This window comes from Serinus canaria, chromosome 13, assembly GCF_022539315.1.
Source record: "Serinus canaria isolate serCan28SL12 chromosome 13, serCan2020, whole genome shotgun sequence".
Lineage (NCBI taxonomy): Eukaryota > Metazoa > Chordata > Aves > Passeriformes > Fringillidae > Serinus > Serinus canaria.
In genome coordinates, this window is record NC_066327.1 from 3,034,506 (window position 1) to 3,059,968 (window position 25,463).

General features: G+C 50.4%; 1 protein-coding gene across 7 annotated transcripts in view; it reads left to right on the plus strand.

Annotated features, from left to right (window-relative positions):
• Nucleotides 1–25,463, plus strand: part of NRG2 (neuregulin 2) — an 85,959-nt gene that overhangs the window by 28,743 nt on the left and 31,753 nt on the right. For 3 of the 7 annotated variants that reach the window (XM_050979728.1, XM_050979732.1, XM_050979729.1), the window contains exons 3-5: nucleotides 11,465–11,583; nucleotides 14,734–14,799; nucleotides 25,047–25,167. In XM_050979728.1, coding sequence (XP_050835685.1) covers nucleotides 11,465–11,583; nucleotides 14,734–14,799; nucleotides 25,047–25,167 — 306 coding nt within the window. Of the gene's footprint in view, nucleotides 1–6,191; nucleotides 6,304–7,417; nucleotides 7,581–11,464; nucleotides 11,584–14,733; nucleotides 14,800–25,046; nucleotides 25,168–25,463 lie in introns of those variants that run through there. The other 4 variants (XM_050979730.1, XM_050979734.1, XM_050979731.1 and 1 more) reach the window with 2 other exon arrangements.

A 25,463-nucleotide genomic window follows, 5' to 3' on the forward strand; every position in this document is an offset into this window, starting at 1 on the left:
AGGGCTGGGATGCAAGATTACCTCACAGCACTCATCAGGGGTCATGGTCACCTGCAGAAACCTTGTCTTGTGCAAATCCTTCCATCTGCCCACCCAGGGAAAGCTCCCTCACATCTGCCCCACAGTCCCCACCCAGCAAAGCTCTCAGGTGGCTCTCAGTGACTGTCACCCCTGGCACCACCTCGTTCAGTGACTGTCACCCTCAGCCCCACCTCATTCAGGCAGGGCTAAAACACCTGGAGAAAGAGGCCCCAGTGACCAAAGTTAAGGGGTTTTCACTGGGAATGGACTTGAATGAATCCATGTTGATATTTCTCAAGGCCCAATATTTACATGTGATGTATCTTTTAATTATTCCATAATCATGGCTATGCTTGCATTCATACATCCTGACCTCACCAGCAACAGTCAGCTTGCAACTGCCTGACCCCTTGGAAAATTTGATTCTAATTCTTTGCTAGCTTATGTTCTGGGTGTGTGAATACAAGGTCATCAAGGACTTGGTAAGAGTACCAATTTTTAAAATTAGAAGCCACTTCAAATCAGTTAGAAAATTACTCAGTGTTTGAACAGGGTGTTGCCAATTGCCCTAATTTAATTTCAGTCCTGTTGGGTTTGGTTTCAGAGTCACACCCAACATGGTTGACCTCCTTTGGAAAAATTCTGGGACTTGTGGCTGTTTTGGGATGAGGCAGTGAGGTGGTCAGTGCTTCCAGGATAACTGGGTGCTGGTCTGGGCTTGCAGGCAGCAGAGACAGGGCAGAGCTGTGCCTGCCTCTCTCTGTCTCAGTAATGGGCCCCAGCTGGGTAATAATTACTGTTGATTCTGTGATTCTCAGAAGGTTGACCCATCTCTTTTTTTATAGTATCATTATTAAGAAACTTCTTGCTTTTATAGACAGTTGTGATACACCTGGACCTAATTGGTCCTCCAATCCAAACACCATCACCATTGGCTAATTAAGAAACTACTTTTTGGTAAACAATCTTTATGAGACATTCTACATGTTCACAACAAGGGGTGTAGCAAGTGGAGATAAGAATTGTTTGTCATTCTTTTCTCTGATCTTCTCACAGACTTTTCCCAGAAAGGCCTGGGAAAATTATGTGTTCTCTCTGTGGCCAGAGAGCTGCTGCCACATCTCTCCTCTGCTGCTCTCACTGTATTTGGTGGCCCTTGTCAATCTTGCAGCCTTGGTTGTTTAGCAGTGGCTGCTGGGGCTGGGATGCCCTGGAGAAGTGCCTGCAGCACACTCTGCAGCCAGGTGTGGGAATGCCCAGGGTGTTGGGGAGCAATTTCCCTCGGAGCTGGAGAGGAACCAGCCCCAGAGCAGGCAGCCCAGAGCAGACAGCTCTGTCCTGCTGTGCTCCCAGGTATCCCAGCCCTTCCTCCTGTGTCCAGCACCAAGCTGTGACAAGGTGGCATCCCACCCCAGCCATGGGGACATGCAGTCCCTGAGCCAGGGACAGGAACAAATGGCAGGGAGTTGGTCCCCTTTCCTCAGGACACTGCTGTCAAAATGTCAAAATTTTGCATTTACCAGTTTCCATGGCAACATGTTGGCTCTCCAGTGAGAGGCCAAAGATGTGTGGTGCTGGAAGGGCTCCCTGCTGGCAAAACAAGCCCAAGGATAAACATTTTAAGGAAAGCTGAGCACCTGCCTCCTCTGGTGTCTGAGACTCCCTCAGCAGCAAAGGTGTGAGCCCAAAGCATCCCCAGAACTGCTTCCCATGCCAGCTTCTGCTCCCTGCTGCCATTAAAATGTGCCTGTCTTGTGCAGGGGCCAGGCTGTGGAGACTGGACTCAAGCAGCTGTTGGGCAGGAACTAAAGGAAAGGGCTTCAAGCTGTGCCAAGGGGGGGTTGGATATTAGGGAAAACATCACTGAAATGGGGGCCAGGCATTGGAACAGGCTACCCAGGGAAGCAGTGGAAGTGTCCAGAAACTGTGTAGAGGTGTCACTTGGGGACACACTGGTGACATTGGTTCCTTGGTGGCCTTGGCAGTGCTGGGGGAATGGCTGGACTGGGTGATCTCAGAGGGCTTTTCCAATGAAATGGTTCAGTTGTTCCATGGGACAGTTCTGAGGGAATTACCCCTCAGTGAGCATTTGCCCCTGGTTTAGCAGTGCAGGAACACTTCCCTGAGATCATCTGGGTGGGTCTGTGCACACCCACCCTGGCACTGCCACCTCTGTCCCCGTTTGCTTGGCCCCAGAGCTGAAAGCCTCGAGGCAGAGTGTCCCCTGGCACTGGAGCTGCCTCCCTCTGGTCTTGACTGGATGGAACAAACACTGAAAACTGCTCAGAGCAGGCTGAGGGCTGGGAGAGCCCTCATGACTTTGATGTCTCCATTCTGCAGCTGGTGGGGCCAAGTTCAGTGGAGGGACATGTGATATGGGTGTAGAGCATTGCTTCCAGTGTGCTGGGAGGGGACTCCAGGGAAGGATAAGCATCCCAAACTGTAAACCTCTGAAAGGACATCTCATTCTATACCCATTATTTTAACAATAATGGGAATTATACATCTGGCTCCACTTAGAGATAACACTGGTCTCCAGATAATTCTCTGTGCTTCCCTTCAGCTCAGAGTGGGGATGTCAGAGGGCCAGAAATGGAGCACTGGGGAGGGACCTTCACAGGCAAAACCTCAAGGCCTGGCCAGGTGCACAGGATCATTTCTTTACAAGTGTAATACCTAACAGAGTTTCCTGCTGGAGCCAGGCAGAAGGAGCCCTCCAGCAAAGTGATGTCCATGGTGTTTCCCTTGGCCCTGTGAGACCCTGGCAGAGCTGGGCACAGCTGAAATCTGTCCCCAGCACTGAGATCTGTGGCATGCAGAGGGTCAGGATGGGAGACAAGAACATGGTTGCCCTCTGTGATTCATTCCTGGCTCTCCTCCCTGTGTGTTTAAAGAGCCTTGGGGTTTCTAACTAGAAAGTATGACTGAAGCACTTTTTTTTTGGAGATTGGGTTTTTGTTTGATCTCTAGAATAGGGGATCTCTTTCCAAACAAGGGATGTATATGTTGTAAGGAGGAGAGGAGCACTTAACTGCGTGTCAGCTCTTCAGCTTTTCCATCAATCATTTTCCCTCTTCTTTTTAAACTTAATGGCAAAACCTCTGGTGCCATCAGGCAGAGGAGTCAGGTTTTTTAATGGATATTTGCTGGAGGGAGGGGAACAATTCTGATTCCTCCTTTCTGAACTCCATGTTCCATCTGTAATTAGTGACAGGCCGGGGCAAGCCCGGCTTGCACGAAGGGGAAACCTCTTTAAGGTGGAAGAAATTATTGGCTGGAATTTTATCTCCATCTCCATTTAAATAAAACCTAGTTGATGGGAAACCCAGAGAAATTACCAAGAAAGAGCCTGTGGTAGTGGAAATGCAGCCTAGTGAATGGCTCTCCCCCCAAGGTGCCAAAGTGATGCCATTTTTGGCTGATTGTGTCTGAGGTCTGACCGAAGCTCCCAAGAAGTTCAGCTTGGGTTTTGATTTTCTGACTATCCAAATGGCCAAATGCCAGCTGTGCAGGAAGCCAAGGGAATTTTTGCTGGTGGAGGTGCAGAGAACCTTCCCCTCTTGAAGTCATGCTCAAGGCTCAGCCTGGGACACGCAGATGTTCAGCTGGAGCCCAGGAGCCCGGGAGTCCCTGAGCTGTGCCTGTCCTTACAGCCCTCTCCCTTTGTGTGCTCTTCTACCAGGGGACACTGCTGGGGTGATGAAGGAGGCATATCATTAGATTGGAGAGGGTTGGCAGTTCAGTTTGGGACAGGCTGACCATATGACATCCCTCGGGAGTGGTGTCCTACTTTCAGTATCACCAGGAATCCCTATTGTTAGCCTGTAAGTGGAGCCAAGGGATGCCCTCCTCTCCTGTTTCTGTACAGTAGTCCCTCAGGCGATGCCACTTGAGCAGATTCATTGCTGGGGTCTTCCTTGTAGGGCTCCCAGTTGTAGATTATTCCCCACCCACAATGAATGGGGCTGTGGTCTTCCCTGTACAGCTCACTGCACTGGAATGAAGGCCAAGAAAAAAAAAATAATGCCAAAGCAGCAGGGGATAGAGAGTGCCAATAAAGATAAATGATTTCCTAATTAAGCCTGGAGACAAGGAGGGGCAAAGAGGACTGTTGAAGCCTTGTGGGAGCCAGAGTGAACCCAAGCAGGCTATACCACCACTCTGGCAGGGGTCTTTGGGCTGACATTTTTAAACAAAGGAAAAAGCTCATTTGACAATGGATCTTGCAAGAGCAATTCCAGATGCCTTGAAGCAAAGACTCTTCTCAAGCACCGGTGTTGTTATAATCACCAGGGGAGCTGCTGCCTTGCTAACTCTCACGATGGCATTATGAGTCTCCGATATTTGGGATTTGGTTTTAGCTGCTGAAGGCACTTCATTGGAGGGGGGTGTGAAGGAGAGCATCTCCTTTGTTTGTTTGCTTGCTGTTTTAGAGGAGATGATGGACATCATCTTGGCCAATGCACCTGGGACTGAACCAGGGAATTTGAGAACTGAAAGGAGAAGCAGTTGGGTCTTGAGCTCAAACAATCCACAAACTTTGCAAGTTGGGGCTCCTGAGAGAGCCAGGGAATGGACATTTAATCAAACTTGACTGCATTATAGCTGCCAACAAGTCACGGTCAGTTGCTGGGCTGCTTCAGCTGATGGGCTCTGCAAACTTAGAGGTGGAAGAAGCTTTATGTGCCTGAAATTTGGTGTGGTTTCTCCAGCCATGTTGGCTGCTTACAAAAACAAAATAAAAGTCTCTCTCTCCAGACCTTCGCCCACTGCAGTTGCAAAATGTCACAGATTAGGTGGAGGCCCTCCCTGAGACATGAGCTGAAATCCCATCCATCCTGTTTAAGTTAAAACGTTTTACCTTTGGGGAGCAGGGCTGGGGTGAGGGCTGAGGCTGCTGGCAGCTGACCCAGCACAGCACATCACAGACCTGCAGGCACGAATTTGCCAGGGAGCAGACTCTGCTGAGGATCTGTGACGTGTGCCAGCTGCAGAAAAATGGCCTGGGGAGAAAAGGATGGCACAAGGAGACCCAAACCTTTATCTAGATCTCCTGCACACCCTGTGTATGACCACGGTGCTGTTTCACAGAGGTTTGGAGCAACAGTTCCCTGCCCATGTGAAGGTGCCATCCTTTTCCCATGATCTCTGCTCCCCAAAATGCATTTTCCTGGTGTCAGTATTTGCAGTCTGGCTCTGCTCATCTCCATTGCTGGGCTGTGTCCAGGGCTGTGCCCATGACAGCTGCTCTTGGTATGGCACCTCCCTCTCCTCCTGATTCTTTATAACTAATGTGCTTTGCTTTGAAGGTCCTCTCAGGCCTTCCTCCCCACTTCTGGCAGCTCCTGATGTTTTGGTCCTGCCTCTGATTTGCCCAGCATATCCACCTCCACCCAAAATGTGATACACTTCCAAACCAGGACCTCTGTGCCTTCTCCCCAGCAGCACTGGCCCTCTTTTCCCTCCTTGCCACATGACCAGCTCCTGGTTTGGTTGCTGAGGCAGTGAGACCTGGGCACCCTGAGAGGCCTTGACTGTGTACTGAGGTCACACACTCTTTGGGATAGCGGGGAATCTGTTCCACATTTGGTGCTGGGAAGTCCCTGGGAAGTCTTGGGACTGCTGCTGTATGAGATCACAGGAAGCAGGGAAAGACCCTGCTGGGAGCTGGCCTCAGAGCACTGCTCCAGGACCTGCATTTTCCTCAAAGAAATTAAAATCCTGGCATCGGGGTTGGAGGAAGCATTCATAGGATGGATCAATTGCCTTGAATTCCAGGAGAAGTGATGCAAAGGACCCTGCAGTGACGTTGGGTCTGTGCATCAGCCAGAGCCCAAAACTCAGCTTTTGCTCATTTATTTATGTCACAGCCTGGCAGGTGCCACAGCCTGGCCTGGCACAGAGAGCAGCAGCAGCACTGCACAGGGATTTGCCTCTCAACACAGCAGCCACAAAGTCCACTGCAGGCCCTGGTGTGGTTGTGTGTCACTGCCTCTGCTGCCCCACACCTCTTCCCATTGCCAGAGCAGCCCTGGCTGCATCTGAGCCTGCAGGGGTTGCACAAGTGACCCTGCTCTTTGGAGTGTACTTATTGATCTTGTCCCCTCTTGTTGACACTGTCCAACCCAGAAGTAGCTGGCCCTCACTCTGAGCCCAGTGTCAGTGTCAGCTCTGCAGAGTGAGGACTGGGCGAGTCTTCCTCTTAAAATCAGCCTGTCCCAAGCCTGGGCACAGAGAGACCACAGCACTGCTGAGCAGAGAAGGGGCAAATCTGCTTTTCAGGTTAGAACAGCCCTTTAATGTTGGGGAACAGGGGTAGGAGAGAGCAGGTAGAGTGGGTCAGGGGATGGCTGGTCCTGTCCTGGGCACTGCAAGGACATTACCTGTCCCCCACCATCCCAGCAGGTCAAGCACGGAGCGGGTCAGGAGATGGTGTGAGGGGAGGAAGGGAGATAGAGAAGGGATGATGGCCAAGCTGAAAACTCCAAACCTTCCTGTCCTTACCCCTCTTATTTGATTGCTTTGCTTGAAGGCATTTCTGTCCCCTTTCCCATTTGTTCTTTCTGTAGCTGATACTGAGCTGGCCAGATGATGCTCTGGAGCACAGAAAACACTTGTTTTCCTCAAGCACTGTGAGCACAGCCGCCCTGCCCAGCTCTGCCCAGCTCTGCTGAGCACAGCTGGAGGGCAGGGAAGAGATCAGGGGGGCTGTGCAAGGGACAGAACGCTCCTGGCTGCTCCTGCCCTGCCAGACACGGCTTTGCCATGGCCATCCCCACGCTACCTTTGCATTGCAGCGATTCCCTCTGCCTGAATTAACCCACTGAGTGCTGGGGATGATGGATGTGTCCCCCCAGAGCCCCTGGCCCAGCCAGTGGGGCTGCCCAGTGCTCGATGGCTGCTGGGCACCACTTGTGGGTTGCAAGCTGGATGCCCTGAATCTTCTTGCCAATCATTAACCTGCTCTTTCAGGGCAAATGCAGCTCAGTGAGGGTGCCAGGGCGGCACGGAGGCACCAATTAAATCTCTGGCAGGATGCAAGCAGTGCACGTTACAGCACTGCTGGCACTCCTGCTCTCAGCAGTGCCAGTGTGCTTCCTGCTGCTGGCTCTCTGTGCAAACAGAGGGGAATGGAGTTAATGGGTGACCACAGCAGGGCAGCCAGCGTGTCCTTTGCAAGGGTCATGTTTGGGAATTTCCTTTTCCTAGGGTTTCAGGTGTGTTTACTATGTGCAGTGCTCTCCATTGAAAATTTCGGGGCCGCATATGGGGTAGCCTCCAAGTTCTCTTCATCAGCTCATTCCTTGACTTCTTTGTTACTTATGTTAGTTACCCTATTTTTAGAAGATTAAGGAACCACTCCAACAGTAGTAATCCTAGAGCTATTCTTGCCCAGAACGATGCAGAAGTGGCTGAACTCACACAGGGAGCGCGGAGTCCTCAGTGTAGGTGTCACGGGGGCAGCTCATGTCAGCTGCTCTCCTGATCCCAGGCTCTGACATGAATGGCTTGGTGAGGAGATGACCTGAGAAGATGGCCCCATTTCCACTTGGCAGTAGGTAAGAGGGGAAAAATGATTCAAGCTTGACCAAAGTGCTGGTGGGAACATGCCTGCTGTCATGGGAAGTTCCTCCTTGGCTCGGATGCAGGGCCTGTTTCTTCTCCTCTCACTGCACTGGAGGCCCCAGGGCCTGAGCTCAAATTTAGATGTCTAAATTACAGCCGATGAGGACACCCTTCCCAGCCAGAATTTGCCAGGATCTTTGTGTAGGTCCTGGCCAAGGGCTGATCTCCCTGTTTCCCATTGTAGTCTGGAGATTGGCACTGAAGAGGGTGATTTACTCATCCCTCCAAACTGCCCTCTGGGGGACTCTTTTCTCTTGGCCAGAAAGGTATTTTGGGGGATCTTCTTTTGGCCAGGCTGAAGGTCTCCTTGTGAATCCTATCCCTCAGAGCCTGCAGACAGCATATTCCCCGTGGCTCATCCCTCCACTGGCACTACAGGAGATAATTAGTGCGTGGCTAAGTCATATGTGCTGAGGGTCAGGCAAGACAATGAGGCACATTTTCCCCTGGAGTAAAGAGATGTCAACAGCGTTGCACTGCAGCGAAATGATGGGATCTGTCAGTGACCCTGGCCCTTTCACTGAGCAAACAGCCCGGGGCAGAGCTTCCTCCAGAAGAATGGCATGGTCTGGCAGCCAGGCACCCTTGTGAACGCACACGTGGGGCTCTCCCAGGGCTGCTGTCCCCAGGAGCCTTCATCCCACACTCCTGGGCCCAGAGTAACTCCTTGGAGGCCACTCCTTGCTGTGGCTGTGAAATCAGCCCTCAGGAGAACAGAGTACCTGCCCCTGGGGACAGCAGGGGAAGGAGCACAACTTGGAAAAGATGATTTCCAACGGAGTTTTGGGATAGGTCAGGAGCACTTGGAGATAGTAAAATAGAGGAGAACCAGAGTGGTCACCCTTGGCACACACAGATCAGGCGAGGACTTGTCCCTTTGATATCCTTCAGCCCAGTTCTCCCAGTGGACAGGCATTATCCATGATAATTAAAAGGAAGGCCTATGGTTAATGCTGTGGAGCAAGGTAGCTCTCTGGCTGTTTCAGTGCTTCTTGGAATGGGGAAATTCTCTTTGCATTTATGATCCACATGAAAGCTGATCCGTATCTCCAACCTTCATCTCCTTTCCCCTGAGTCTGTCACCAGACATTGTACAGCCAGTGTGGAGGCCAAGAGGGGCCACACCAGTGGCCTGGGCTATGAAAAGCAAGAAAAAGCTCTTGATTTTTCAAGGGGATCTTCCAGTCCAGGATAATTTCAACAAATTGTGATGGCAGAAATAAGCTCTTTTGACAGTACAAGTCTTGTGCATTAAAACAAAGTAATCCCCTTTGGTTTCACCTTGATATTGCTGTGCTCCTAATGCCAACATCACTCTTTATTCTGCTTACATTCCTCTCCAGTTTCAGGTAAAAGACCAAATGTCTCTCACCTTGTTGGAGCTGAGTCTGTCAAGTGTGGCTCTTTTTGTGCCACTCCCTAACTCCTATCTTTGGGACTTACACCCCCTTATCTGTAAAAGATCGCATACCTAGGTGATATTCTAATGCAGTAGTGGATTTTTCCAGTTGCTCCACCTGGTGAAATGTGCTGTGGACTGAGATTGCCATGCAGCCAACGATCATTAGAACATCTGTGCTCTGGCAGCTGAAGGCAGCGTGTCCATTGATGCTCTCAGCTCTGCCCTGGCAGACAGCCCCAGCGTGCTGATGTGCCAGGGTGGTGTTTTCTGTGGACTCTGAGTTAGAGCCTTGCTCTTCCAAGCTGCTTTCAGCATGTGCTGCCTGCACTGCAGCCTGGTTTGTGAAACCAATGGTGTGTTCTGGCAGAGAGGGTTGAGACAGCTGGGAGAAAGTAATGCCTAGGCTGGGAGCAGGCTTGGAGCTGCATTCTGGAGGCATCTCGCTCTTTTGATGAGCATTTCCACACCTTCCTCTATGGAGGGAGTGGGGACATGCTCCTGAACAAGGTGCTGCAGCCTAGCTGAGCCCAGGCCCCCATCAGGCACCCTTTGTGCCTCCCAGCAAGGTGCAGGAGCCAACAGGCACGGGGCAGCAACAGGCACTGGATGCCCTTAAATGTCCTTAAGTGCCTCTCTCTTGTGCATTACCTGACTCCAGAGGCAGCACAGCAGTGAGGGCCACCATGCCCAGGGCTATGCTCAGAGACTTGAGAACACTCAGAGAAGGGTGTTGTGTGGTGATTCAAGGCAGAATCACCCCTCTGATTTAGGCTCCCATGTTGGAATGTGTTGCACAAATGGATTAGGGGAGACCTACAGTCAGAGGGATTCAAGAGGTCTTTGCCTACTGTCAACATCCATTTAGAAATTGCTCCACATGTGGCCCCAGCTCGTGCAATTGAGCCCTTGACCGCATCCTGTAAAACAGGGCAGTGCCTGTTTCCTGGGAGCTCTACCAAGTCATCTCCAAGTGCTTTTAATTTACTAATATAACTAGTGAGATGTTCCTGCTGTGTCCTTGCGCCGTGCCTCCCAGGAGAACAGCTTGTCAGGGTGTTAAAAAGATGCCAGTGTGCTTCTGTGAAGGGCTTCCTATGGACAATGATTTGCACATCCCAAAGAAAAGTCCTTCTCGGATGACACGTGTAACATTGCAGCTATGTCCGAGGCTAATGATTATTTTCCACATAAATGGAATTATATTTGCCTTCAGCAACATTGGCCACTGGGACCTCTTTCTAAAGCTGGCAGCACTTCCAAGTCTCTAAATAAAGTGACACAGACCTGAGGTAAAAGCTTGGGGTAGAGAGCAAACAGAGATGTTCTCACAAGAAGAGCAGTCAGGGTGGGTTTTGATAAGATGGCTAAAATGGAAGAAAATGTAGTAAACCAGAGGGTCTCATGCGGGAGTCCCACTGTGGTCTCATGAGTGGCACTCAGTGTGTGTTGAAGGCTCCTATAGATCCCTGTTAAGCTGGGCAACAAAAGATTTTGCCTGTTAGTCAGAGCCATCCCAGAGAATGAGTCATAGCCAGTGGGAAAGGCGATGCTCCTTCCCGCAGCGCCGCAGAGCTCTGCCGCAGAGCTCTCGAGCTCTCCCTCTCCCGTGGAGCAGCAACTCGGGCTGGGAGGTGGCACAGGCTGGGAGGTGGCACGGGCTGGGAGGTGGCACGGCTGGGAGGTGGCACGGGCTGGGAGGTGGCACGGGCACTTGTCACACCCACCCTCTCTGCTCTTTGGAGGCACATCTGGCTGCTCAGATGAGTGTGTGCAGCTCAGCCACACATGTCTGTAGTCCATTGGAGTGTGGATTTGGGGGACACAAGGTGCTTGCCCTTTTTTTAGGTCGAGCTGAAGTTGTCAGTGATATGTCCAGGGCAAACCCCAGGGAGTGGATGTGCAGAGTGGCAAGGGGTGAGTCCCCCTGGGTGCTGTGGGTGTTTGTGCTGAGTGTGTGGCACTGCTGGACGCAGCTGGTGGAGCACTGACTGCTCAGCATCCCTGCTGAGAAGGTGCAGAACAGGCATCTCCCTTCCACACCTCTGTCTGGCAGGCAGATCCCACTGTCCATCAATAAATTGGCTTTTTTCCAGTGTGGAAAGCCTGTGCTGGAGTGCTGGGACTCTGGGCCTCAGCTCCTCACGAGACTTTCTGTGTGAATGAGAGCAGGTGTCAGACCAAACCACACAACACATTCAGGGCAGTGGGTTCAGAGGGAGATGTTCACCTAGCAAATCCTGGGAAGGGACTTGTCCAAATCCTATCCAGGCTCGAGTGCCTCTTCGGCAAGCTCAGGCAGCCCATCCTGTCGAGCAGGGGTGACCCTCCAGGCAGCATCCCTGGGCCAGGAATGGTTGTCACTTCATGAGGTTGGTCAGCAATCGAGTAAGAAATGTCTGCTGTACTTTTCAACAGAAAGATTTCCAGACTGCAGTTCAACAAGGTGAAGCTTGAAGATGCTGGGGAGTACAGCTGCGAGGCCGAGAACGTTTTAGGGAAAGACACCGCAAAAGGCAGCCTGAATGTGAAAAGTGGTAAGTGAAGAAGCCAGCAAATGTCTCGAGCTGTGTGCCATTCCACAGAAAGGTTCTGCACATGGTCTGTCTTGTATTTTGTTTCATGCTTTCAGGATATCGAGTAAAACAATCTTGGGAGATAAGAAAAATGCAGCTTAGCATAAATGTTTATCTTTGTTATCTGTCACTGGCAATGTGGTTAATTTACATTTTAAATAAACTTACAGTCTATGTATTTTTTTAAAAAAAGGGGTAAGGAGGAAAGAAAGCTGGTGGGCTTGATGTTTTCATTTTTTAAAGAATTTCTGAGAAGCAAAACTCACCAGAAGACAAGTAATTAGACCATAGCTTTGTGATGAGTGAAGTTGCTTCTGGTTTTCATCCTAGAATGTGTGCTCCATCTCTTAGAGCTCAGCGGATGGAGTCTGAGGTTAGGTGGTTTTATTATTATCTTGGTCATAATAATTACATTGCTTAACACGATGGTTTGGATGCACCCTCCGGCTCAGAAAGTCCCTACAGTGGCTGCCAGGAGCTGGGAGGGGGTGGCTGTATTTCCTAAGCTCTTCCTCCTGCCATTCACATGGGGCACTGTGGCAGCCTGGGCTGTGAGCTGAGCTCTGCCTCTGGGCTCTGCAGCCCTTTGCTGGGATCCAGGATTTTGTTCTCATCCCAGTGTGAGGGAAGGTAGCTGTCTGCTGCTGCTCTCTGGCAGTATTTTCTCTCTCTCAACCTCAGCGTGTTTGCCATCCTGAATCTTTTGTTCTGTGAAGCTGCAGCATCACACAGCCTCGCCCTGCCTGCTCACTCCCAGGGCTGGCAGGGTCTGCAGGAAGGCCACCCTTGCTCACACCTCCCTGCCTCCATCCTCTGTGTCTGTGAACTCAGCCCTGCTGCTCTGCTGGGTTTATTTCCAGTTCTGATAGGAAAGGTGTCCCGAGTAAGAAACTGAGGCAGTGCTCTCCTGTTTTATTTCTTGCCTCCCTCTCTGGCTGTCCCACGCCACACAAACTGGTCCTGTGTGATGGGAGCTGCATGTGCAACCTCCCTTCCCTGTGTGCAGCCATCAGAGCCCTGTCTGCCTCCTGTGCTGCTCCTTCCCCAGCACCAGCACCCCTCTCACAGGAGGAGGAGTGTGGTTGAGCAGTGCCTGCTGCCTGCAGGGCCCTGACCTGCACAGCAGGGAAATGCACACCTGGTAAATGCAGAGCAGGGAAATGCACACCTGGTAAATGCACAGCAGGTAAATGCACACCTGGTAAATGCAGAGCAGGGAAATGCACACCTGGTAAATGCAGGGCAGGCAGCACCTGCCAGGGTGCTCAGGAAGCCACCCTGTGTGACAAGGACCCTCCCAGCAGGGATGAGCTCACTCCTGAGCTGCCCAGGAGTGTGTTAAGATGTGAAAACCCACGGAAGGCACACAAAGATCTCGCTGTGAATCTGGTGGGTTCCCTGCCTGGGTGCTCCATGCTCTCAGCTGCCTTGCCCCTCTGCCCTTGGCTCACTGCTCAGCTGCAGGCACACCTTGCTGCTCTTTGCAGACCACCTGCCAGGACAGCTGAGCCCCTGCAAGGCAGCCCAGGTGATGCTGATCCCTGGAGGCTTTTGTAGCCCTGTCACCCCTTTTTTCACCTTTTTTCACCACTCTTCTTTCCCTCTTTCCCCTGCAGCTACCCAGAGTTAAGCAGCAGTCCCCAGTATGCAGGCACGTGCTCTCCTGGAGTGTTCTCTCCCCTCACTGCTGGGCCTTCCTGGGGTCTTGCAGCTTTCCTCACTTCTGCAAGCTCCCTTCTTCTGTGATACCCTTCAGTGGAAAACTCCTCAGGGCACCTGAGTCCACACATGTGTTGTTGTTCTCTGTTTCTTCTTCCCCAGGATCCTTAGCACTGATCCTGTTGTGGTTTCCATTGCAAAGTGCTCTTTGCTCTATTCCAATACCACTTTTCAGTTTCAGAAAAGCAGTTTTCAGCCATACAGATCTGCTGCAAGTCACCAAAACCACCACATCTTTAGAGAGAGAGAGAGAGTGGCTGCAGAGCAGAGACCCCTTGGCACTTAGAAAATACCCCTCAGCCAAACCCTCACCTCACCCCTCCTCTACAATTCCACCATTTCCATAAAATTCCCAGCTCAGAAATAAATGCTTTTGCATTGAGAAACTTTGTGAGGGTGTTATTTTCTGAGGAAATGCTTCTGGACTTAGTCAAAATATACTGCAATATATTGCAGACTTTATGACTTTGAAGTAAATTAGATGCTTTCTTAGAAAAATATCCCATTTCCCAGTTCTCATGATTGAATAGTCTAATGTTGATATGACATGGCCATGAGGGCACAGCTGAGGTGTGACTGTTTCAGATTCTTTTTTTTCCTCAAAAAATTTCTAGGTATCTCCTCAACTGCCCTGCCCCTTATCAAGCACTGCAGAGAAAATCAAGTAGTACAAAAAAACTCTTTCTGCTTCTAGCTCTTTGTGGATGTCCCACCCCTGTCTCTGGCAGGACTGCAGCCCCAGCCCAGGCTCCTCCTTTGTGCATCCAGAGGGTGTGAGGGACTTCTCCAGAGGTGCTGGTGCTGCCAGCAGGGTTGAGTAGAGCATTCTGTGGGCATTGGGGTTCCCAGTATCCTGGTGCAAAGAGAGGAATTCCCTCCCTGTGCTTGTCTCCCCTAATACCTGGGGTCCTTCCTTCATCTCTTTCCTGTTCCTCCAGCTCTTGCACGAGCACTAATTTGTGCTGCAGAACCTCCCGTGGGGTGGAGGCTCTTCAGAAAACCCCACCTTCTCTTAAACTCCCCATTTTCCCCACTACCACGTCCTGCCATCCCATCTTTGTGCTCTTGTGGCCTTCAGGGCCAAGAACACCTCCCACATTTTCACTCATCTCCTGCCAGGTGAACCCTGAGCCATCTCTGCCTCTTTGTGGTGACACGAGGCCCTTCACAGCGAGGGGACACCGTGCCCTGTGCCATCCCCTGCAGGGACACTCCTTGTCCTGCCTCTGTCACCCCAACCCCTGCCCTAAAGCAGCACTGACACCTTGGCAGCCCCCAGCCTGTGCCCCCAGCAGCACCTGCCCCTCTGCTCCTCCCCACAGTAGCTAAGCCCACCCTGCTCTGCTCAAAAGAGACATTTTGTTCACTACTTTCTTACCTTAATTTCCCCAGGAACAACGAAAGCACCACAAGTCTTACCAGCCACAGAAACTAAAATAGTTGTTATGGAAGAAGATTGTAAGTACCTCTCCCCCACTCCCCCCATACAGCTGCTTTCCCCTAATTTGTTTGCTATTATGAGACATTTTGCATAAATGCTTTATTGCCTCTTGGAATCCTCATTAATCACTCCTTCTGTCTGATTTTTCCCAAAGCCACTGGTCTTTCTTTCCATAGATCTTTAAAAAAAAATCTGATTTATATTGCTGGTGTCTCTCTTGGAGAGGGAGAACTTGATAACTATTGCAATGGCAGCTTGAAGAACATGGTACTTAAAACTGCAACTCAAGTTCAAGTATTCCCAGCTCTTTCAGTACATGGAGTTATTGGTACTTGCAAGATGTGCTTGTTATGGCCTTTGATTTAACAAGGTTTTCTTTTTTCACTTTGGTTTTGTGTTTGGGTTTTGTTATTTTTTGGGGGGGATAGTTGATCAAACCAAAACAGGATGTAGGAAGTACAAGAAAAAAGACACAAGTCCTCTAAGCATAGGTAATAGGAAAATTGCAGAAAATCCATCCATGCCCTGCCATCCCATTTTTTCTGTGTCTCCAGAAAGCAAGAACAGATTTCCCCAAATCCTTAATTTGATTTATTGTGGCTGAAATGCTTTTTAGCATTCCCTCCTACTCAGTTGTCCCAAAAGCAGTAGAAAATGGGCACAGAGCAATAAAAATCAAGGAGGGGATACAAGTGTAGATTAGAACCCTGGTGCCTGGACATTGGCTCAGCAATTTCTGGTGGAGGGTGTTTTGTCTGTGTCAGGGGGTCTCTCCCCACTGGGAGCCCACCAGGATCCTGGCAAAAGCCCTGGGAAGGCAGGAGCAGGCAGGGATTTATTTTTTTTTTGTGTTTCCATCCCAGTTGCAGATGCCCAGAGCTGAGAGCACAGCTGGCTGTGCCTCGCTGTTGGCAGTTCTGCTCTGCAGATTTTATGGGGATGTTTTCTCCTTTGAAAGCTCAGTCTTTTATGAATTTAAAGGAAATCTGATTGCAGCCACAGCAGGCACTGGCCAGGTATTCTTTAAAAGCTTTTCTGATTAGAAAACTGCACTTAAATTGTGCTCTTGTGTAGTGCTTAGCCTTGCACTGCACTAGAGGTACCAAGCTGAGACACAGCATCATTAATGCCACGGGCACACCATCCTTCCCCAGGATTTTCCCTTTGCTTTCACCAGAAGAGATCCACGCTACTTTTTGGCATCATATTAGATTAATGCTATTTTCCTAAAATCTCAGAAAGAAAACACAGAAATTTCTCCTTTTGGAAAACTTCTTTCCTCTGTGGGTGCATCCTCACTTTTGTTTTTGCTAATGATGGGAAGAGATGGAAAAGTCCCCAGAGTTAAGGCTGTAACTCCCTTTTTCCTTCACATTCCTTTTTTGCAATATCTCCCAAGTGTTATCTGAACAACTCAGAATCCCCTGATTTTTATGGTGATGGATGTTGTATCAGAGAATTGCACGTGTGTACAGCATCTGGGGAGGTGATGGAGATGTAAGCTGGGATGATCTGGAGAGCAGACAAGTATCTCATTCTTGTAAAAGTCTTGCATTTCTTTTCAATGTCTGTATTCAGAGTCACCTGTGGGTTGTCCCTGCTCTCGTTGTTTCACTGAAATCTTGTGATTCACTTGCTGGATTTAAACACTGATGCGCCCAGTACCTGGTTTGTGAAGAGCAGGAGGTTCCACACAGCTCCATTGGTGCTGCAGTAGCCTCACTGGTGGTGAAAATGTTAAATGAGACACTGTTTTGTGCTTGTCACAGGCTAAGCTTGTGCAGTTGGGTGGTCCCAGTGGCTCTGCTCACAGGCAAGGACTTGCAGGGATGTGGTAACTTGATCGTGTGCCCTGACACAGGAAGGTTCTTTATGCTCATTTCAACATCCAGAGCCCAGAATGGCAATGTGATCCTGTCACAGAGCAGCATGAGACAGCTCAGCAAGGCTCAGGAGTCTGTGGCCATGCACATGTTGGGTAAACAGGACAGGAACCAGTGCTGACATTCAGGAGCAATCTGATGGAGGCAGAGATGGAAGAAGGGTCAGAGAAACCTGGAGAGCATTCTGAGGTGGAAGGTTTATGCAGGACAGAGATAGTCAAACCCTCTCAAAGTTTAATTTTACAAAGGTAAGATAAAGTTTCAAGTCTTTGAGAAGGTCAGGTAATCCCTTGTGCTTGTTTTCTGCTGTTGAGTTCTCCTCTAGCTCCTTCCTTGATTTCAACAAGCAGGTGAAGCCCTGAGGGCAAGGAGAGAACGCAGGCCAGGTGGAGGAAGCGTGGTTTGGCTGCTGTCAGGATGCAGGAGGATGTGCCAGTGGTGGGCAGGTGCTCTAAACCAACATTGCAGCTGCTCCCCTGGACTCTGCTCGTGCTCCTTGCTCACCTGGAGCTGGGTGAGTGCCTGGCTGAGTGCTTTAGCAGCCTCTGGGGGCTGTCAGTGGCCCTGGCTGAGGGTGCTCTGCAGCAGAGAGAGCCTCAGGGTCACAGAAGGGGAAACAGGCAGAAAGAGCAGAACAGGCAGTTCTGAGTTGTGCTGGGAGCAAGAGGATTTGGGGGGTGATATGAAGCACCTGAATGAAAGCTGGGCTCTCTGGGTTTAGTTTTGGGGCCTTTATTTCATCTGCTGGGGATCACAAGCCCTCCCTAGAGTCCCTCTAGAGACCCCTGTGGGAAGGGTAGCTGAAACAGTCCTTTTTTCTCCAGTTGAGTCTAACTCTCCACACACCAGTCTGGGTCCACAGATTTCATAGCAGTCATCCTGGTGATGCCATTGGGCTGTTTGTAGGCTCATTGGTGTAGAGCCATTGAGGCAATCCCCTCCAGTTTAACCCCTTCCCTGCTGCCCAGCATGGCTGGGTGTAGGAAATGTTCACCTCACTTTGTCTCTGCCAGGTGAGCTTGGCCTGATGGACTTGCATGATTTCAGTGGCTGTGCTTTGTGAGTTCCACACCCCACAGGACCATGTGGTTATGATTCAACCAACCCCCAAACCTGTTCTCAAATCCAGTCTGGCCTGGCCTTTAATGGGTGACCATGGCAGACCTGCCTGTGAGTGGGCTGGTCTCTTTTCTTCTCCTCCTTATTCCCTTTCTTCTTTGTCCTCACCTCCTCCCACTCTCCTGCTTTGTTCTCAGTCCTGGGACTGAAGATCAGCTGGAGGTCTGACCTGCTGGTGGCTGAGCTGCTCTGTACCTGCAGGGCTGTAAATAAACAGTGTGAGGTTCACTTCATCAAGGTCCAACATCCCAGATGAATCTGCACCAGGCATGCAGTTGTTCAAGTATTTGCAGTGGCCCAGGCTGATGGGGAATAGAGCTAAACACAAAGAAACTTGTGAACCTGGGAATGATCCCCCCAGTGTGGTGGAAACCCACTGGAATCTCCCTTGGCCTCATGCTTTGAGGTGCTGGTGTGTGATCTGCAGCCACGTGGTGTCAGAGGGCCACGCTTCAACCCAGGCACAGTTACCATTTTCTGATGAGAGATTTTGCTTCCCTTTGTCCTCCCATGGAGCTTGGCAGGTCTCTCCATCCTTGCTCCCTGAATAGCTGCTCTCATGAATGTGAAATCCCAGCTGGGCAGTCCCTGGCCCCTCCAGCCGGAGGCCACTGAGCTCTCCTGGAGCCCCCAGCGCTGCAGGTGTGAGCACAGTGCTGGGCCTGGAGGTGAAGGGTGTCCAGCCAGCCCAGAGCAGAAGTCTGGCCATGTGAACAGAGCAGTTTTCAATATCAGACTAAAAATAAGTCCAGGTGTGGTCTTTGCTGAGATGATTTCAGCCCTGTTGCTGGAGGTGGGGCTGTAATTGAGCGGAACCTGCACGCACGCAGGCACGGAGCCTCGAGGTGGGTGTGAGATCTCACTGCCCCTCTGCAGAGCTGTGTGGTGCCTGGCAGCTGCCAGATCCTGCTCACTGCTCGTTTTGCACGCTGGGTGTTTTTTAAGTGGTCACGCAGCTGCCACTCGAGATGTGGTGTAAAGACTCTAAGGCAAAGAGGGGGAGGATGAAGTGTGGGGTGGGAGCTGGTGTCCCCTGGGAGCACTGAGGCTGAGCCCAGCCTTCAGAACTGGGCTCTGGACCAGGGGATCTGCTCTTCTGGCTCCATCCTGGGATCCTGGTGTGTTGCTTCACTTCTTGGGCTTCAGCTGCCCTGCCTGCGAAGCTTTCACGCTGGCATTGGCTCTGTGAAAGGATTTTTAGGTTGCTGAACAAATCCCCTCATTGAAGTATCATGTTGCTGCTATTACAATTGATGCTGGGGATTTGGGAAAATGAAATGCTGTGCTGCTGTCATGTGCATTTTCAGACCCCTGTGGTAGAGAAGAGCATAGGAAGGGCTCCCTTGTAAAGCTGCATAGATCATTCCAGAGGAGCAGCTAGAAGCTTGACAATAACACAGGACTTTGCCCCTGCAATAACTGCCTGTCCCATGGAAACAGGCAGCCCCTGAGTGCTCAGAAACCTTTAAACTTGTTTCTTAGTGAAACCCCTGAGCAGTGCAGATGGGAGAGGTGGGGAATGCAACCTGTGCTGTTTTGATCAGCAGCATCTGATGCTCCAAGATGAGTGCCTTGCAGTCTGGTATTTGTATCTTGGGATGAGCTCCTAGTGTGCAGCTATTGATCCTAATGATCCCCTCGGGAACTGGAAACATGATTCCAGCAGGATCTATTTCAATAAAATGCGGGGGTAAATATTTGGTCATTTCCAAATGAATAAACACACAGGAGCAGAATTTTTATGAGCTCCAGAGTCCCCAGCCTGCTGTCAGGCAAACCCCAGTGTGCACAGGCCCTTCTGATTTTATGTACAGATAACAGTGGGGAGCATCCAGGCTCTGCTCAGGTTTATTGCAGGAGGAGGTGTCGTATCAGACACACAGAAATCTGCCACAGAGGGAATGGTGAGGATCAGCAGCCCCTCCATGTATTAATCAGCGTAAATCATGGATTTAGTGTGGCTCACGCCAGGATTACAGCCCCACAACCGAGGAATATCTTGGCCAGACACCTTCTCATCCATGTTCTTCTAACAAGCAGTTGGATGAACTCTGTTGAGAGGAACCTCAGCCATTCTGTGTTTTATCAGTAAGTACATGAGGCATATACAGAGCAGGCAATCTGTATACACTCTCCAACCAGCTGAGTTCATCTGTCTAACTGAATGTCTAAATATTGAGAGAATAAAGTGTCTGTACTCTATGAACCCACCAGCCAAAGTTATTTATAAAGAAGAAAAGGAGTGGCAAAACCATCGCTGTCTCCCTGCTCTCCTCGACAGTAGCTGTAGTTCGTGAAAAATTAACTATAATTTATAGTCCAAGCTGCATTAATTAACTCTTTGCAGGGGGAGTATTTCACCAGACTTCTGAGAACAGGCTGGTGAGCTGCCTGCAGAGGTGAAATGACGTGTGTGGCAGGAATTGTGTAAGAATCCCTGCACAATCATTAATGGCCTTTCTGCGTCGATGGGCTGTGTGAAGGGAAGTCCACCTGGCACAGTCACTGCCCCTGGCTCTCTCCTCTGCTGCCCTGTCATTGATGATAGTCCAGAATAACTGAGGCATGTGGTGGAAAATAGACTCTCTGAATGACTCCAGTGCTCTGAATCTCCCATGTGTTTATGCTGCTCTGTCCTCACTGGCTGGGGCAGCAACAATAAAATGTGGCTGCAGATCATTCACAAACACATCATCAAGAGCCAGCCCTCTCTTCCCTGTCCTCACCTCTTTTCTTCACCTCATTATTCCCTTTCTTCTTTGTCCTCACCTCCTCCCTCCTTCCTGCTTTGTTCTCAGTCCTGGGACTGACGACCAGCTGGAGGTCTGACCTGATGGCTGAGCTGCTCCAGCCCTTCTCCCACCCTGCAGGGGCTTTCTGACCAGTTTGCCACTGTGTATCTCAGGGGCACCTTGCTTATTCCCTCTGAAGGAAATGTCACCACTTGCTTGCCTCATGCACACTCGTGGTTTTCTGCTTTTAATTTGTTGAAGTACCTGGGGAGGTTCTTGGTTCATGACTGGTGTCACTGCACAGCATCTCATCACATCCCACCCCACTGCCTTCATGAGTCCTGTTCCACCCTGCTACCACCCAAAACTGCTCCCTTGCTTATTCAGTTCTCCACTCATCTCAGCAATTTCACAACTTTCTGAGTCATTTGGGATAGATGGAGTTGTGTTGGAGGCTGAATGAAGGACTTATTCTGCCACACCAGCCAATGGGGGGTAAAATCTGCCTGGTGTGGTACAGCAGTTAATGTGGAATAGCTGTGGGAAGTAATTGTGCCTGTGGATCACTAGGCACAGTGTTTGGTACAGAGCTGTAAGTAAACTGTGTGAGGTTCACTTCACCAGCCTCCAACATCCCAGATGAATCTGCACCAGGCATGCAGTTGTTCAAGTATTTGCGGTGGCCCAGGCTGATGGGGAATAGAGCTAAACACAAAGAAACTTGTGAACCTGGGAATGATCCCCCCAGTGTGGTGGAAACCCACTGGAATCTCCCTTGGCCTCATGCTTTGAGGTGCTGGTGTGTGATCTGCAGCCACGTGGTGTCAGAGGGCCACGCTTCAACCCAGGCACAGTTACCATTTTCTGATGAGAGATTTTACTTCCCTTTGTCCTCCCATGGAGCTTGGCAGGTCTCTCCATCCTTGCTCCCTGAATAGCTGCTCTCATGAATGTGAAATCCCAGCTGCAGCAGCATCCCAGGGTGATCAGGCACCTTGGAAGGCTCTAGAATGAGTGTTACCACACAGCAGTGAGATTTCAGGGTTATGAGAGACAGATCTGTATTCAGTGCATCAAACCTCAAAAAAACCTTTTAGGAATTCCTATGACTGAAATAAATGTCCCATAAATATCATCTGTGCAGTATGATCTCACTATTTCCAAAGAGAAAAACAGAACCAGGGATGACCCAAAACAAAAACATAAAATGAGATCATTTCTTCCCAGCTAGGGAGGGAGATGCTGGCTGTGCCTGTAATGCCACAGGTAGCACAGGGGAAACAAGTGGAGATAAAGAGAAGTTTTTTCTAATACAAAGGCCAGAAAAGGGCAGGTTCAAATAATCAAAATGGAGATGTGGCTTTACACTCTGTGTTCAAAGCACTGGAGCTCTTGTCACAAATATTTTAGGTATTAGAAGATTAGATTTATTTAAACAGCAACTAAACTTGTTGGTGGAAGTATCCAGCAAAGGCCATTAACTGTGACAACACTGAGGCTGCCTTGGGTTGTCTCTGAGCTGCCCATCCTGCATGGGCTCAGGAAAATTATCACTGATCTTCGTTTTTAAGCTTTGCCACTGCTGGGGCCAAGACAGGGCTTTGGCTTGACCAGTGTTAGAGTCTGAAATGGCCTCATTTCCTGATGCTCTCTGCTCAGCAGGGAACTGCTTCTCTCTGTGGCCTTTGCCACATCTCTGTGCTGACAAATGGACTGGAGTAAGGTGATTCCATGGCTCGGTTTTAAAACACTTTGGGATAAAGGTGCTTGCAGGAAACAGGGTTGGAAGGATAATGACATTCAAAAGATGCTTCTAGTGGAGCTGATCACCCATGTATTTTCCTGACAGGCACAGCTCACTGACAGCCCTCCCCTAGAAGTGCCCAACATGCCCAAGCCTCAATCACATCAGGATCTTTTTTACCTGTTTAAAAGAGACAAATCTCTTTCTATGGGATGAAGATCCCATGCAATCTCTGGCTGATGAGCACTGTAATCCTCCTGTGTCACATCACACAGCACTGCATCTTCCCATCCACCTTTCTTGGTGGGTTGGGCATCTTCTTATCTGGGATGTTTCCTATGGGGAGGTTTCTGGGCTCTGTTTTCAGTTCTCCCTCTCTGCCCCTCTCTTGCTGTGGCAAGGCTTGCTCCAGAATCATTCTCTGTAGGGTTTATGATGTGAGACTTTGCCAGATGGATCGTTTTGCTTGCTACCAAGTGGTGTGTTTGATGGTTGCAGGGGTGACAGCTCCCTGCAGCCTGTGCTTGTTTTTCATCCTTGTGCCTTTCAGTTTGCACCAGCTCTTTGGCTGATGAAGTTTCAGTGCTCCCTGATCCAAAGGTACCCTTGCAGAGACCCACACTTATCAGAGACCCACAGCTCTCCTCTCCTGAGCAGAAATGTGCCACTATCTTGTAAAGGTATAAATTATAAAGTCTTGTCTATATAATGAGTCTGCATTCCTCAGATAAATTACACAGACTCGTAATGGCTTTGGCTTTTAGTTACCATTAATCTTAACTGGAAGGGAGTGCTGAATTTCCTGCAGAAGTGTGGGATTCAGATTTTTGAAAGGGTTTCACTGGAGGCTGGGTCAAACCATCCTCTGCTCCAGCACCCCAGTGTGTGCACCCTGCTGTCCACATTTGGCTCCCAGCTGGCTGCAGGACGTGCCCTCAGGGAGCAGCTCTGTCCCAGGGCTGTGAGCACTTTGGGTCTCTGCTGGAGTGTTTTCCATGTCTCGTTAGCAGAGCACTTTGGGACAGCTTGCTGTGCCCTGGATAACTGTGAAAAGACAGAGCCAGAGGCAATGGTTATTCAAGGCAAAGCATGGAAATAGCTCTGGCCTGTCAGCCAGTGGGAGGCATCCACTTCCTTGTGGGAATGGCAGACAATGGCTGGGACAGCACATGGGACTGAGCAGGGAGCTGGGCCCTGCCCTGAGCCGTGCTCAGGTGACAGTGGGGGTGCTCCAGGTGGGCACAGCCGGAGGGAATCTCCTCTGGAGAGGCACAGACCCTGCAGAGAGCCCCAGACGTGTGAGAGGCAGAGCAGACTCGAGTGCCAAGCATCACCCACGTGTGAGAGGCTTCACGAGGTGCTGGGAGCCCTCCTTTGCCTGGGAGAGCCCAGATGTTCCCAGCAGGAGCTGGGAATGCAGCCCTTGGCTCTGGCATGTGTCCTGCAGCCAGAGGCAGCCTCAGAGCCCCTGCAGAGGCTGGGATAGGCACAGGGGCTGACCAAGGAATGGGGAGCAGCCCTGGCTCCCTCTGGGACAGGCCATGGCTTGCCCTGCTGCTCCTCCTGTGGCTCTGCCTGGCTCCTGCCTGGCTCTGGCTCAAGCTTTCCTCCTCGAGTCCTGGGTCAGTGAGGATGCAGTCTCAGTGATGGTGTCACAAACCTCCCCATGAGGCTCATTCTTGCTTTGGAAAACAGGGTGGAAGAGGATATCTCCTCAGAAGCTTTGGCTGCAGCATAAAAGGTGCTGCAAAGTAGGCAGGACCACACTGCTGGAGGTGTAACTGTGACAGAGTCTGAGCAAGGTGGGTAGTCCAGGAAAGGGGACCATTTTCAATGAGCTTAAGTATTCAGCTGTAAAAAATGTGTGCTTTTTAGTGCCCAGCACTTCTTACACTTGTGTGAAGATGGGTCTGCATTCGCCAGAGCTGCTCACCATCTGTAACCTGTATCAGTGCTCTAACAACTGATGTTTTCCTTCCTGGAAGCCTTTGTTTTACCTTTGGAGACTCTGCTTTGGGCTGTAAGTTTATCAGAGCCTCCCAAAGACAGGAATTACAGTGAAATGCTGCAGGTTTTCTTGTCTCTTACAGAACTGTGAAGCTTTTCTCTAGAAAGGAATTTAGATTTGGAAAAGCAGCTGTATCCCAGGGAACTGGAGTCATGTTGGCTGGCTCCTCCTGCTGCACTTTGCTGGGCTGTTGGGGCAGCCCAGTTGTGGCAGGACAGAGGAAGGCTCCGGAGAGGGCAGGGACAGATGGAGCTGTTCTTGCTTGTGCCAGACCCGCTCCTGCCTCTGAAAACACAACTGGCAGAGGTGTGGAGCAATGCAAAGTCCCCTGCAGCACCTCTGGGTCTGGCTCCAGTGTCCTGAGGTGCTCAGGTCTCAGCAGCACATCGCTGGGACTCTGTGGCTCTGCAGCCCCTCTGCTTCCTGACCCCTGCTTGCCTGCTGGCACAGCATTCCCAGCATGAGGGAGGGCCAAGGACAGTGGGAAAGGGGCACTTCCCCACAGCTTGCCAATAAAATGATCTTGTTCTACATGCTGGCTGCTTAGAGGAGGATGAGTCTTCAACTCCTCGCTCACTTGGCCCCTTTTGCTGGGAAAGGAAGGGTCAAGTTGCAGCCCCAGGACCTGAAGGTGGGTCTGGAGGCACAGGCTAAGGTTTGTAGCTCTGGGGTTTTTACCTTGGCAAATGAACTCGTAGAAAATCATCTAAGGAAGCAGAATTGCCAAACAAAGGAAATAACAATATATCCTTTTTGTGTGTTTTTGTTTTCCCCTCAGTAACCACAACTCTCTCCTCCTGGTCCGGGCATGCCAGAAAATGCAACGAAACAGCCAAGTCCTATTGTGTCAATGGAGGGGTGTGCTACTACATCGAGGGCATTAATCAGCTGTCGTGCAAGTAAGTGAGTGGAGTTCTTGTGTCAATATGGAAATTTCTTGGCTGAGGGAGAGGAGACCTTTGTGCAACTGCCAGACTGGGGGGGAGCTCTGAAATTCTCCTGGCAATTGCAGTTTGAGCTGTGCAGGTTCAGAAAGGGGCACTAGAGGGGCAGGGGTGGGGGGACAAGGATTTGTATTTTCCTTTTTCTGTGTGTGTCACTGTTCACTTTTCCTGGCTTTTCTCCCTCTAAGAATGTGTTTGTCCAGGCTGTTTCTTTTCCCTTTCTCCCCTTTCTCCTCTGCAGCTTCAAGGAA